The 15273-nt window shown below is 37.6% G+C and overlaps 1 protein-coding gene across 1 annotated transcript in view; it reads left to right on the top strand.

Moving 5' to 3' along the window:
• LOC139115606 (exostosin-1-like) overlaps positions 1–15036 on the top strand; it is a 105603-nt gene extending 90567 nt beyond the window's left edge. The window contains exons 3-8 of the mRNA XM_070677862.1: positions 198–317; positions 2690–2941; positions 6891–6986; positions 9033–9122; positions 9387–9547; positions 10728–15036. Of these exons, the coding sequence (XP_070533963.1) occupies positions 198–317; positions 2690–2941; positions 6891–6986; positions 9033–9122; positions 9387–9547; positions 10728–11118 (1110 nt within the window). The 3' untranslated portion in view covers positions 11119–15036. The remainder of the gene's footprint in view (positions 1–197; positions 318–2689; positions 2942–6890; positions 6987–9032; positions 9123–9386; positions 9548–10727) is intronic.
• Positions 15037–15273: the final 237 nt, after the last annotated feature.

Below are 15273 nucleotides of genomic sequence, written 5' to 3'. Positions count from 1 at the left end.
ACAAAATTATGACATATTGAGGTTGATTTGTTTTAATCAACTGTTCATAATTTGTTGCAAAAGCATAAATTCTTGGTCAAACAGTGTTAAAAGGTCAAAGTTCATAGACAAAGAACCAACGGCTGCTTTTCAACAATAAAAGAGAGAAAAAATTCATTTCAGTTTTGATTCTGTATTTCACCTTTTTTCCCTTTCAGGTCCCCTCAATAGTACGTTCTGTAAGCAATCATGAAATTATGTCGCTACGGCAACAAACTCAATTCCTGTGGGAAACCTACTTTTCTTCTGTTGATAAAATCGTCATGACAACTCTTGAGGTAAGTCGCTTTGTTTTGCCCGCTCGCGTGTGACATGCGGTGACTCAATCAAGTAGAGATATCACCAGCTTGTAATATAGTGTTTTCCTCCTTTACAAAGCTAGAGAAAATGCACACCAAATTTTAAACATTTTGATAGCTGTGAAATGTGTCGACAATTCACTGTTAATTCACTTTGCTGCGTTACAGTGTATCTCTCCAGTGTATCCTCTGAGATTGTGATAATAATTTGAATCCGTAAAAGGTTTGTGCATTTTAAGATATAGTAGCAGTAACTGTACTTTAAAAGCAGTTCATTATTGAAAAAAGATATTGTCTGTCGCTCTGATAAGATCAGCGCACTGTCAAAGAACGCTCCATATCTGTTTTGAATCATTCGGTTTTCCAATGCATCGTTTTGCCACGTGTTCACGGATTCGGTGAAACGCTTACATCTGATAATTTAATGGTTAAACCGAAACAAAAAAGGACTTTAGCCTGCATTGACTTAACAGTCACTGACCCCATCAACCGTTGAATGGCTTCACTCCAGGTGAAATATCTAGCGCTTGTGTCGGGCTGTTATGTTGACAGGGTCACTTAAGGTCACAAGGTCAGCAGAGGTCTCGCCCAACCTATGCAGGATTTATAAGAAAGGTATTATGCAAGAAAGGAGAGCTGTTATTGCGGTCGCGACCTCATGTGTGATAACATGACCAATACACAATGACAGATTTAAGGAGTCATTGTTCATGAGAAACATTGCAATCATTGGTAACTGTATGGTATATTTTGATAACATGATACCATCCACACTTTTCAACTCTTCTCTGGCCAAGTCCTTTTTGAGTGCGAGTCAAACATAAACAACTTTGTTTCGGCATGAAAACTGTAAGTGGAGAGCAAGAAAAATGTCTAGGTATATGTAGAATTTTATTCCTTCTGTTATAAAATTTAGGATTCAACCATTGCACAACGCTGTGTTAGTAAATTGGAAAAGAAAAAAGTAAGAGATCAAATTTGCCATACTTGGTGCAAGGAGCAACTTGTTTCTCATTGATCCTCTACATAAGAAAACAAAATTGACATGTTTTGAGTGGTATGTTTATTGCCTAGATTTCGGTCCATTTTGTATTTGTAAATCTGTGATACAGTCTCAGTGGTAGAGCCAGACAAAATATGGTGTAACTGAAAAACAGGGACTCCTGCCTTCCTCATTGAAATAATGTTTGTCTCAGGATTGCTTTCGTTGTAAATCAATAATAAGATACCCCTAATACCCTTAGTTTACTGTTGGATTGAAATACGGTTACATGTGATTGCTATTCACCAAAATTCTCAAGAAAGAGAAACATAGCTACACTACGATTATGCCAATCTGCCTGCCTCATTCATTCTCTGCCTATACTCAACTCGGCCACTGAGGGCGCTGTATACAACTGTGCCATTGAGAATCAAGGGGAACAAAATAGAGAAATTGCCCACAGCAGTACCAAACCTTGGTGGGGGGGGGGGAGGGGTGGGGGAGACAGAGTAAGAGAGAGGGAGGGAGAGTGAATCAAGCCAATGACACTGAGTCAACTCAAGCACAGAGCCATTTCAATGTTTATGCAGATTTCAGAGACAAAATAATCAAGTCTTGGAGCCTGTCTAGAAAATGCACCACTCTGACGCACAGAGGTTACAATTCATTTTGTTGAGTGCCGTTTACAGGTTCACACCATGCTATGATAATTCTGACAATTTATCTTCCATGGCTAGATACCTTTTGTAATACATAAATTTTCACACTGATTTGAAAATTTTGATTTATGAGGGTGATAACATTTTTTTGTAAATTAAAGTTGTGAAATGTGATTGAAACCAAGTATGTGGATGTATTATTGATGTACAGTTATGTGGAACAGAATCATGAAAATTTAAATTGCTATTTTAACAGTTCGGTAACAGCTATTGAGATTAATCGATATTTATAAATTTCCATCTTTGTTGTGACAAAAATTTTGTCCAAACCTGTGTTGCACATGTGGAAAGCTTGTGCGGTCCGCACATCATGACGGTTATTTAGTATTCTGTTTGGCATATTAGTAGCCAGGAGTCATTCAGTGCAAATTGTTTTTCTAGCATTTTTGCCACAACCTCGTGGCGTTCTGCCACAGTTCAAAGTACTGCATTGAAAACAATGAAAGGTTAAGATGTATTTATATGGGGTAGAATATTATAAACCCACATAGATATCAGAATGTGCTCTGAACAAATTTGTACTCGCCAGACATACATGTCTACAGCAAAATCAAATTTACTCAAATTAGCTGGCTGAATCCTGTGGAGAATCTCAGCCACCTCTTCACAGCAAACTGATGATGTGTTTATCTTTTTTCATCTCTCCGCAGATTATACAAGACAGAGTACATAAACACATAGCCAGAGATGAATTTGTGTGGAATCATCCTCCGGGGGCGCTTGTGACTCTTCCCCAGTATTCCGAAAGTTTAGCGTCTTTTCCGTTTTTCGCACTGGCTCTTGGAGCCAAGCCGTCGTCGTCATTTACAGCAGTTATTCTGGCAAGCTCACCCATCATAACACAATCATCCGCCATCGTCAAACTCATTAAAAGTGTTTCAAAATCTGCCTATGCGGCAAAAGTAAGTATAAACGTATCTGTGAACATGATATAGGTCACTGTTTGGATACTACCATGCTATTCCTGAGTGAGATTGCATATCACTGTACAGCCATGTGTTGACTGTACAGCTTGTGTCAAATCTGTTGTTGTAACTGTATAAGTTTCAAACACTCACAATTGCTAACTTTTGAATGATACATTTGAATTTCAGAGAAATACCAGAATGTATTTTTTTTCACAGAGCTGTACAACTTGTCAGCTTTGCCTCAAAGTTATTCAGGTCTGCGAAAAACACTTGTATCAGATGATATCTAGCAAAGAAAAATTTGTGGGATTATAATGTAAACACACAGTTGTTATCAAATAAGAAACATATGCACAATTTAGTATTGTATGTGCAAATGAACGTCAGCTTATAACGTCTCCATGGTTTCATCATAGCCAGAAATAGAAAACGTAGAAATTTGGTGCACAAACCAAGCAATAAATCAAGATACCACCTTGTAGAGAAACACAAAAAGTACTTAATGTAAATCATGATAAAAGAAACGATATAGACATCCATTCATTATTGTCTCTCAAGCGTGCCATGATGATATAAATTTTAGTCAGGACTATTTGGTCAGCTTTGATAAAAACAATGTGTAGCTGCCTAACTTTTAGCAGTAGACGTAAAATATACTGGCAATATTTCAAATTTATGTATTTCCGAAATATTGATATAAATGCCTTATGTGTGCTGCAGTTGTGTGAATTCCATCCACAATATATTAATATTACTGTTTTTCTTTGATATATTGGCGTTTGGCTGTCAGTCAGTCACTGGATTTTAAATGATTTTTGGTATGCAAAAGATTATGTGTGAAAACACCGGAAAAATGCCACCATTATTCTTATGTCTGATTTGCAACATGCCCTCTAAAAACAAACACAACTGGATTTCCAAGAATTGATGTTGGATCATTGGAGCGTGAAGTATATTTATCGTAGGCTCTCGACCCCCAAGCTATTAGCAGGACTTTGGTATTTGAAACAGGAGTCTAGAATTCCCCAGTGGTAGTAAGGCAATATTTCTTTGCACTTTCCTGGCTTTCCTGCGTGATTTCCAGGGAGAGTTGGCGATTTTGATCTTTTCCCTGCGGCAAGCGGATGGCATGGTAGCCCTCAATTCATGGCTTTTTAATCCGTAACTGTTAAAGGCATCACAATGAGGGCAAAATCTGTCTGATTTACGTCTGGTCTTGATTGAAGAGGCCCTTTGATGGAATGTTGTTTTACTCTGGTTCACCCTGGTAGTTTAGAGTTCAGCCGAGCGGTGGAAAAGTTCTAAGTACTACAGTCGGACACGCGCCAGATTGGATAGACGAGTCGCCATAGTGAAATGCCTGAAATTTGATCATAGTTTTAAATCCATTTTACCAGCACTCTCAATGTGCTGTAGCAGACTAACTGTGTTTACAAATTACTCAATCTTTTCTGGCTTGGAAAAGGTATAAATACTGCTGGTTTAACACTGAGTTGTAAATTATGATATGGTTTGGCTGCTTGTTGGTGGCAAGAGATCAGTGCTACAGTCAGCTTATGGTAGTCACTCATTAGTCAATCACACAGTCAGTCAGTCAATCTCACAGTAAGCCAGACAGTCAGTCAGTCAGTCAGTCAGTCAGTCAGCCAGTCATCCACCAGAGAACAGTCAGTCAGCCATGGTTGATCATGTAGACAGACAGTCAGTCAGTCAGATGGTCAGCTGCAGTTACCCAGTCAGTCAGTCAGACATTCAGTCAGTCAGTTAGACAGCCAGTCAGTTAGATAGCCAGTCAGTCAGACATTCAGTCAGATAGTCAGACATTCAGTCAGTCAGATAGACAGCCAGTCTAGGTAGACAGCCAGTCAGTCAGACATTCAGTCAGATAGTCAGTCTGACAGTTAAGACAGCCAATAGGTCAGTCTTTCAGTAGACTAGGCCTGCCAAATGGCTTTTAAACCTGATAGTCTGAAAAGAAACCATATACAGTAAAACCTGTCTAAACCGAACAGCAAAGGGACTGAAAAAACTGTTCAGTTTATAGGTGTTTGGTTTATGGAGGTTCCTTAATCATGGCATTCTATGTGGAAGGAACTAGAAAAAGTTTTCAGTATAGACAGGTTTCCAGTTTAGACAGGGTTTGGTTTAGACAGGTTTCACTGTATAAAACAAGCAGGGTTACATCATTGAAAGGAAATACTTGTAGCAAATAAGGGATAGCGGCAACAATGAGTCAGGTCTTTTGGAAAGGATGAACTCATAGCCCTCTGTTTGATGTATTTTCCATTTGTCATTGTACAAAAAGATATTAAAGGAAGCAGGTAGAAAGTTGCAAGTCACATTAGATGTCAGGCAATTAATATTTAGATTGTCTCAAACAATGTTCAGGGATGTACCGTGTGTTTTTTATTGCATGATATCAGCCTGCCCCTATAGCTCTAAAAAATGTTGAAATGCTGTGCCGGAAAAAGCTGATATAGCGCAATAAAATAAAGCTAATACAACATTTGTAGAAAAGCTGTTTCATTGTGAGCCAGCGTCTGGATGCATTTATCAGTGGATAATGTGCAGTACACATACCAGATAGGCAGATATCTAACATCAAACACATTATCACCTTATGGAAGAAATCACCAAATTAAACACTCATCTGATACAGCTTCCATTACCAGAACCACTAGGAGTAACCTACAGGGGTAATGCTACTGGTGCCCTTGAAGACAGGGCCCAGCTAACACTGAGAAATTGATACATGTTAACATCTACCCAATCAGACCTGTGAAATCTACCACTGTGTCCATTTCACGTAAAGTGGCAATCTTAGGATTGTAGCAATCAGCAAGGAAAAAAAACTACCCAATCCAGATACGGTTGTACCCTGGAGGCAGTGAAATCATTTGAAAATGTCTCTCCCACTAGCACGGTAGGGATCTCACAGATTGGATTCTGTAGCACTTTTTTCATCTGCTGAGCTTGAGGTCATACAGCTCTTTAACCTCAACTTGAAAAAAACCAGCCTTTAGAAGTTTGGATAGCATTCTGAGAAGAGTAAATAGGTTGCCAGCTTTGGCATTTGTTCAGGCAAAATCAACAGTACTGCAATCTGTCATGAAAAATTCAGTTGTGTTCTCTTTGATTCACAATTTTCTGATTTTCTGTGAGGAGTCAAAAGTTTAGCGGTGAGCCACTTGCTCAAATATGAAATGTGTACATAATTTGAATTAACATTCTATAACTTGGTATGTGCCTTGAAAGTGAAAGACTTATACGGTTTCTCAAACTTTCGTAAAGGGAACTTTCAACTATGCTCTTTCAAAATATAAAATAATAATAATCAGGGGCCAAATTTTAGAACCTGGAGAAACAAATTACCTTAAGTTTACTGATATTTGAAATTCAAAATGGCTGCCATTCCCAGGAAAAAAATTAAATTTTTGATTTTCACAAAAACTTTTATTGACTCCAAGAGCTTTGAAATGAGCCCCACAAGTGGTAGACCAGAAAAGCATTGTACATGTTTGAAAGCACAAATATCTGTCCAAGAGGTGCATATGCAGTGTACTGTTTAAGATGGTGATTAAAAGGTTTCAGAGACACATTCTTTTATAAGTGTTTGTGAAGCTTGGATGGATGAACAGTATGTATGCGCTGTTTTCATCGCTGTTTTCATCGTAGAGAAACTGTGAATCACGTAGCTAGTGGTTAAAGTGGTTTCTCTTTAACTTCACGTTAGTAGATAATTGCTGGAATCCAATGATCGAGGAAACATCTGTCAGTACAGTTAAAAACTCCTTGATTCATCTCTATCAGGTCTCTATCATGTCCAGTCTTTTCACAGTGAATTCTAACCAATGTTTTTATTATTCAGATGTATTAAGTCATAAATGGAGGAAAAGGCATGTAAAATCAGATTTTTAAATTTTATTTTGTTTGATGATTTCAGATCTTGGTGCTATGGAACGTAGATAGGCCTGTGCCTTTAAAAAGCAAATGGCCTGCTTCAGACGTACCGCTTGATATAATAGATATTGAAGCCAAGGTAAGAAAGTGTTATCCTCCTCTTCCTCTTTCACACGGAATCATGACTCTGAGAAGACGAGCATTGTAATACCACCTTGAGTTTATATCAAGATTTATGGAAAGTCTGATCGTTTTCAGTGATAGAGTTCAATTCTTTGGTTGGGAAAATTAGGATGACAGACCTACGATGTTCACACGATGGCCTTGAACTCACACCTGTTGTTACTTTATTTAGGATTTTCATAAAATTGGACGTCCTTGACAGTGATGGCATTCTTTGTTGGCAATGACTTTGATGGTCAGTCACCATCAGCTTTACTGATCCTATCCCATTCATTTGTCACTCTGAATGTACCCACATTGGAGAAAGCTACGGGTACAAAGCTAATGTCTGGAAACATGTATCGATACACACAAAGGCGAGAAGGATGTTTGATCAAAATTCTAAAGTCAATATTTAGATGACGCACAGCCTGCCCATAAAAAAGGCTGCAAATTGTAACATTCTTTCTGTGTGTACTGTCCATAAATTTTATCAACATCTGTACAACAGGGAACTGATTAGAATTCATGAGAACACTCCTGGGAGCAGATGCTTATGTGGTAATGACCTTTCTAGGAGATATTTACATTTATGGCATTAGGAGCACCTGACTCTGGGGAATTTAAAAATCGTTATGTCTTACTGCAATACTCAGTGAACCATAGTAGCTGTTTCAATGTCAATGCCATAATTTAATAATCACAAAATACATTTTATTGACATTTAATGTTGAATGTTGAGTCACCTGCGTCCTATTTGGTGAATTATAGTGACAAGAGGATTCATAAGTTGATCTTTTAAATCAAATTCTTGCATGCCTTTATACGAGTGGCAATTTTCCTTGATTCTAAGGTCCTGGTTAGTATCATGATTATAATCTTTGTCACACAAGTACATCATATGATGCATGTGACTGCCACTATCTGACACTTTTCAAAAAACGGATGTGGGAAACAGCATTATCTGATTGAATAGATCAGACATCGTTTTACAACTTCATGTTTGCTTGTTTTTTTGTGGGTTTGTCTTGAGAATGCCAAATTTGAACCTAACTTGTGCATTCCTTCACTGTCTGTTGAGCATGATGTCAATTTGCTCCAAAATTTGTCTTGTAATGAGGCATCCAGCTGCCGGGGAATCATTTTACCCTTTCACCAATATGGTTTGTCCCATACCTATTGTTAGCTATGGAGATTGTGGACCTGTTTATAGGAAGTTAGGGGTGAACAGGTTAATTTACCGAGTGATTCAGGAAGTCCATCCTCTGTCATATCCAAACATCAAGTGAATCATTCGGTAATTTGCTGATTTTCACCGATACAGACACATCTTCTCGTGAATTTACGAGAAAGGAAAACATCAAGCTTGTACAAGGAAGTGCAGTGTACCATTGTATTCAAAGATACACTTATTGCGAGGATCTTTCAATATTTTCGCGAAAAAATTGTAGCAATTTCTGTGGTGTCCAAATTGCCCATGGGGAAATGTATCAAAATGTTGATTGCTTTGAAATTGTCAAGAAAGGGCAAGCGTTTTTATGTCAAAACCATGACTCCAATTTCATACAGTGACCTTTTGATGTTTACAGCCCCATGAATAAAAACGATATTGAGAATCCCCCCTCTAGACAGTACAGGTTTCTTTGTGTAAAATAGATGCATTATTGCACACAAGTTGAATGCAATTGGCGTTATTACCCATGGGGTTCAGATTGAAAAAGGGCAATCTTTCATGTGGTATAGAGGCGTCAGATTATCGGAGAGCCGTGGCAGTGTTCACATTCGGTTGTGGATTTCTTGCAAATGCCATTCCTCAAATAAAGGTTATAACTGAACAAATCTGTAGATTTATAATGATACCAGTGTTTTCTTTTTCATGTTGGAGTTGTCAAAAAATGCTAATTTATGGCATGTTCCATGCAAACCACAGCAGTGGTACAGCTGATGTGGAGGACATTTTACATTTGCAGAAATATTTCATCAGGATAAAATTCACTCTTTTTCTTCTTTTCGTTGTTCACAGACAATAAGCAGTAGATTTATTCCTTATGATCAAATAGAGACAGATGCAGTTCTTAGCTTAGATGAGGATGCCATGCTTTCAACAGATGAGGTGAGTATGGTCATGTGACTCAGTTGCCTTTACCTTATTGGTGCACTATACATCATGTGACAATGTTATGCAGACTTTATTCGCTCACTAGGGTGATTTTAAAATCATTTGTGGTCATGTGCTCACTCAAACTTGTTTGTGATTGGTTCAACTACTAGTCATGTGGTGTTACCTCTTTCAGTGTCATTGGTTCATCTGGATTTTGGAATTTTTAAAAAATTTTTACAATGCCTTACTGTTCCATGTTTTTCCTTTTTCTGGCAGGTTGATTTTGCGTTTTCAGTGTGGCAGTCATTCCCTGCCAGGATAGTTGGCTACCCAGCCAGGAATCATTACTGGGAGGAAGCAAAGTCAAAATGGGGATACACCTCCAAGTGGACCAATGATTACTCCATGGTCCTAACAGGGGCAGCTTTCTATCACAGGTAGGTCAGCCATAGTTTGGTAAATAATCTTCAGCGTCTGGATAGGTGCACAACCCCCTGGTGCAAATTCAGCGTCACTTGCTAAATAAGTGTTCCTCCCCTCTGGTACTCAACATGACAGTATACCCCCTGATATACACTGCCTTTCTGTGTCAGAAAAGAGGCAGTATGCTTCAGATAGAAAGACTGAGCCATACCCCTCGACACAAAGCAGTAGATTCAAAAACTGTGCCATACGATCAATTCCATCACCCTGACAGTTGAGTGTAACACACCCGATCTCACGTCACAGCCAAGCGTTTTTTCCCCTCGGTAGTCTAGTGTGTTCACAACACTTATGGTTGTAAAGATTTATTTGTTTTGACGGCATGTCATTTGAAGTGAGTCATACCAGAAATCTTGTAAAATTTAAGTGTCTTCCAAAAACTCTTTAACATCTGTTGATACTTGTCAACATCTTTGTTAATGATCTGACGTCACTGTGATAATGAGATCATATTCCACTTCATCACAGAGAGCTAAAGTTACCAAATTATGACTTTGTTTTGACAACTTTCCTTTGCGTCATGAAATGATTATGTTGTCATTAGTGACTGACATGTACTCGGTCATTGGCTTTCAAAAAGTCTCATCAAATTCTTCTTTTAAATGAAAGATTCTCTTGTGTATCAGAATTAATGACACGGAGGTGTTCAGATTGTATGCCCTGACTTACCCTTTCACCACCAGCATTTGGTTGATTCCCATGGTATTCAGTAGGATGGACGACCTATATGCACTCAACTGAGGTCTATAAATCAGGGTTCCAATGTGTATTCTGAAAATTAACTGCTCATGTGTTAGTCAGTAGAAAAATATCTCAAATTACAAAACAAATAAATTTCCGCCCAAGTAAGGATGCTGTAGGGAATTTGTTTGGAAGGCATGAGGAGAGACAGAAAACTTCCAGTTATCACAACAAATAATGTAGCCATGCATATTTTTATCGTTTTATGGCCTGACCTGATTTGGCCTAAGAGTGATAGTAAAACCTTATCATGTTAACTGTAGATATATGGAAATATCACTGGTATTTGACAGATTCTACTCAAGCAGTAGCTTAGTATCTTGTCCTGTGATCTGAGCAGCAATGATTCCTCATTCTAATAGATTCTGTGTCTTTCTCTCTTTTACTCGGCAGATATTACAACCATCTTTTCATGGACTACCTACCTGCCAAGTTGCACCACCGCATCGACGAACTCAACAACTGCGAGGACCTGCTGATGAACATGCTGGTCGCGCATGTCACAAAACTCCCGCCCATCAAGGTCACACAGAAGAAGCTGTACAAAGAAACCATGCTCCAGTCGCTGAGCCCCAACACGCAGATCGCCGAGTGGCTGCAACCGCAGCACTTCGCCGACAGACAAACGTGCATGAATGAATTTGTGAGCCACTTTGGCTACATGCCTCTCATGCGATCGCAGATGAGGCTCGATCCTGTACTTTACAAGGACCCCGTTTCCAACGTGCGGAAGCGCTACAAACAGATTGAACTAGTCGAGGCAAAACCCAGGACGTGGTCATGATGATCAATAAGAGATTAGGTTTTTTTAGAATAGAGAATATTAACAAATTGTCCAGAGGAAAACAAGAGAGATTATTTTTGTGAGATGTAAAAACAGAAAAAAAGCAAAAAAAAAAAGACTGGTAAGTTAGTTGTTAATAAGTTTTTTACAATTATGTGAGTGGTGTCGAATCATGATATGAAAGAAAAACAAATATGCATATTTTCGTACGAGAAAGAAAATTACCCAAATCTGAAATACAAAGATATTAATGTTTTCCTTTTTGATATTGTGAATGTATGAGTATACAAAGAACTCATATGAAGTTGAATACACATTTTCACTGATGCGTACATGTATAGCAGTATGTGTATGGTTAATCTTTATCCTCATGTTATCACAACTCTAGTAGAAAAGTGAGAAAATGAACCTATCTATTGCTCATGATGTACAGTTCAAGTCGATTACCCTTTCTGTGCAAACCAAATATGGTAATATGAGAGGGGACTTATTGCCATATTTGGTGTGGTAGCTTTATCTGTAAAAAAAAATCTCCAATAGGGGACCTTCCTGTCATTACATGCCCATATTTGGAATTGCTGTACATTGCATAATTATGGTCTCAACCAATAGACTTTAGCTTTTGGTGAACATCACCATATTAAGCATTGATGCTACTCACATTCAAAGCCAGAGAGTTTTCTCGTCGAACATGGCAAAGGAACCTTTTTAGATAAACCCAGTAGCTTATCAAGTTAATTGTCTCGTTTTTCCTGAAAACGCTTCAAATTACCTTCAAATAACTTTTTCCATTTCGAAAAATCCCAACTTTGTTGTCAAGGAAGAGGCTAGGGATATGTGCTATGTAGTGTTTTGTAGATTGTTAGCTAACATGACAAAGTGGTTTTTCACAAACCAAGACAATTCTGAAAGAAGATTTCATCCCTCCAAAGGAAACCCCTCCCCCTTTTTTACAACTAACACACTCAATGTTAGGCAATTGTTTTGTACTTAAACTACAAAAGTTGTGAGTTGCAGCACTGTTGCAGGTAACAGGTTTGTTCCAATTTTTTGCAGGTTTCATGTTTCATTTTTGTTTTTTTACTGTTCATAGTTTGAATGAATTTGTACCAATGTCTTGAGACTGTGTGCACGTCCAAGACACTGATTAGCAAAGCAGGTTTTTATAATTTGGTTTGACAGTGACAAAACCCTCAGTTTCGACGACTGAGTTCACTATCTGTGCCTGGAACAGTTGTTGGTAAGTTTGGTTAAGCCATGGAATACCAGTAGAGGAATAAGATATGGAGTGACAAGGTGCGATTAGTTCATGAAATGAGGAAAGACAAGATTATGCTGATAATTATTCATAGTAACCGTAACTGATAAAATTTGTAAGTTCACAGTGACATAGTCATGACAGATTTGAACAAAGAAAGGCATACATCCAGAGTGTCCATATTTGAGAACTCTTCCCAGAACATGTCGATGGGACAGCCAGTTCAACTCTTCACATAGGAAATTTTTTGCACCAATGTTATCTTTTCAAGGATTTTAAACATGGACATGTAATTGCTGGACACTTTTCATTAGAGAAGTCTCCCGATGGACGTACCTAACAGAGCACACAAGAAACTCCATGTCGACACCACAAACACATAGCAACGGCAACCGTGAATTCATAGCAAGGGATTTGTCCGAATGTTACAGTGAGGACCAAATCTGGTGCTAAAAATATTACTGATCTCATGTAGTGGAAATAAACAGGGCCATCATGAAATACAACAGTGTATGTATAATATGAACATTTCATTTTATTGAGCTTGTAATTATGCAGCCAAATATTTTAATTAATTATATTTTTTAATTACTGAATAACAAAACGCGAATGCACCTGTTTTGATATGTTTCAAGAGAGGTTATATATTTTCTGTGGCCAATCCTGAGACCAATTTTGTAAAGGGAAATCATTTTGCTTTCTATTCTTTGTATAAATTCAACATCCAGGTATTCTTAAAAAATATACTTACTAACATCAGATGGCATGATGGAACGGTATAATAACATATATGGATAGTCATCGGATAGTCAACGCAGGTATTATGTACGCAATTTCAGTACGCCCTCTTGAGGTGGTAGCATCAAAAACCTTTGTTTTTTTGCAGGCATTTCATATTGATAGGCAGAGCTTCCACCTCTCGTTTGGTTCTTTGTCAGTCTGAAATTTGTCAATTTTGAGGTGCCAGATATTGAAACAAAAGTTTAAGCTTATCGCAGCTTTCTCTTATTGCCACCTTGAACGTAATCTTTATATATTTTACACAAAATTTTCTAGTAATTTTTTTGTAGTATGAAGAATGCATAAGTTTTTTTAATTTTGTAAAATGAAGAATCATGTGATTAGAGGTGTTCAAGTGCAAGGCTTACTGACAAAGAATATTTCCTTTTGCTGGATCTGTAGTAAACTTTCCTGTTGTATGACTGCCAGTCTCCTTTACTTCATATTATCAACCTACCCACCCCAATTTCCATTAAACTGGACCATACTTACCATAGATGTCAATGGGTTTGGGCCAAACCATGGTGGTGAAAGGGTTAAGAATTTTGTCATTTCTGAACTTAAAAAAATGTAAAATCGAAATCATTTCCAAACTCACTTTAGATTTATTATTATAAGTTATTTATTTCACTTAAAGGCACTCTTGTATCGCACAACAAAAGGTTAAGAAGAAAGGGCATTGCAAAGTCATGGTTACTCAGCCCACCCACCCCCACGTCTTAGTGTTGTAGTCCAGCAATGCCTTTGAAATACATAGGAGCATACCATTATTTCTAAGGTAAAAGGGTTTAAAATTATGGCAGTGAATCAACAGGAAAGTTAGACTGCCGAGATCTTTTGATGACAGCTTTTGACGTGTGCGATAGCCCAAAGGCTAAAAGGTAATAATTTTCCATTTTTGTTTTGTTCAAAATGGAAAGCAATGAATCATTGGTAACAATGTCTAGCAGTCTTCCTGTTACTCCTTGACTGCTTTCACCCCTCTGTTTATTGTCACAGAGTTTAATGTCAATTATTTTGTTTTTTTATTGGAGATGCGTTTCATTTACAGTGGAGAGTGAGTGAGAGAGGATAAGAGTGTCGTTTACCAGAAATCTGTTGCGTATATGACCAGTTTCAAAAAGGATAAAGGGACATTGTCCACTAGGACAGTAATATCCCCTATGGTTGTTGGGTGAATTAAAAAAAAATGTGTAAGGGAACCAGTAACAAATCTATATTTTGGCTATTGTGGCGGTAAAGTAGTAATTTTCAGAAAATACCAAAATTTCAATGAAATATGTGATACAGGTATTATAGAACCTAGGAATTGACAACATGTGTTCACCTTGCCATCCATTCCCCTCCAAGCATACCCAATCCCCCTTCTCATAATACGGTAGAATGATCTGTAAAATGACCTTTTAGTACCAGTTCAAGATTTTAGCAACACAGGGGCATTTGGGGTCAGATATATGCGATGCATGTGTTTCATTTGATGAACTTGGATTTGCCAGATACAGTGTGTTGATCATGTCATTACAAAATATACATGATCACAGTTTTGGTACAGACAGATACACTTTATACGTTTCCTACAAAATAAAATCAAAAACTACCGGGTAATCAGAAGTTATAAAAGACTGAAAATCTTCATCAATTTAAAGGGGAATGGACAACACAAGTATGGTTCCACATCCAACAGCCATCGGGGAAATAGACAACTGTGTCGTTTTATAATCTTTTTTATTTCCGTTTTATGTTTACATGCTAAGCCATGGAAGAAATTCCGCTGGAGTAATATGTAAAAATTATTCTGTATATTTATTTGCTTTTTTTTTCAAAATATGTTGTATAGTGTGAAAAAAGAACTGGCAATAAATTTTAAAGTAAAATCAAAATTTCTATCAGTGAGGGGAGTCTCTTTGGTGTGTGCAGACAAGTCCCAAATTGGAGGAATTCTGATTGTGTGTTTTGACCAGTGTTCATGTATGGAAACTCTAATTGTGGGGTTGTGTTTATATGGATGTGTGACTTTATGTACCATTACATGTTTTGTTTTATTAGCTAACATTTGGTATATGCATCAACACCAAAGAGAGCTTCTATGATGTCTCTATATATGTATGTATGTATAT

Source organism: Ptychodera flava, chromosome 17 (genome assembly GCF_041260155.1).
Source record: "Ptychodera flava strain L36383 chromosome 17, AS_Pfla_20210202, whole genome shotgun sequence".
Taxonomy (NCBI): domain Eukaryota; kingdom Metazoa; phylum Hemichordata; class Enteropneusta; family Ptychoderidae; genus Ptychodera; species Ptychodera flava.
The sequence above is the reverse complement of the archived record's forward strand: the minus strand, read 5'-3'. Positions and strand labels throughout refer to the sequence as shown.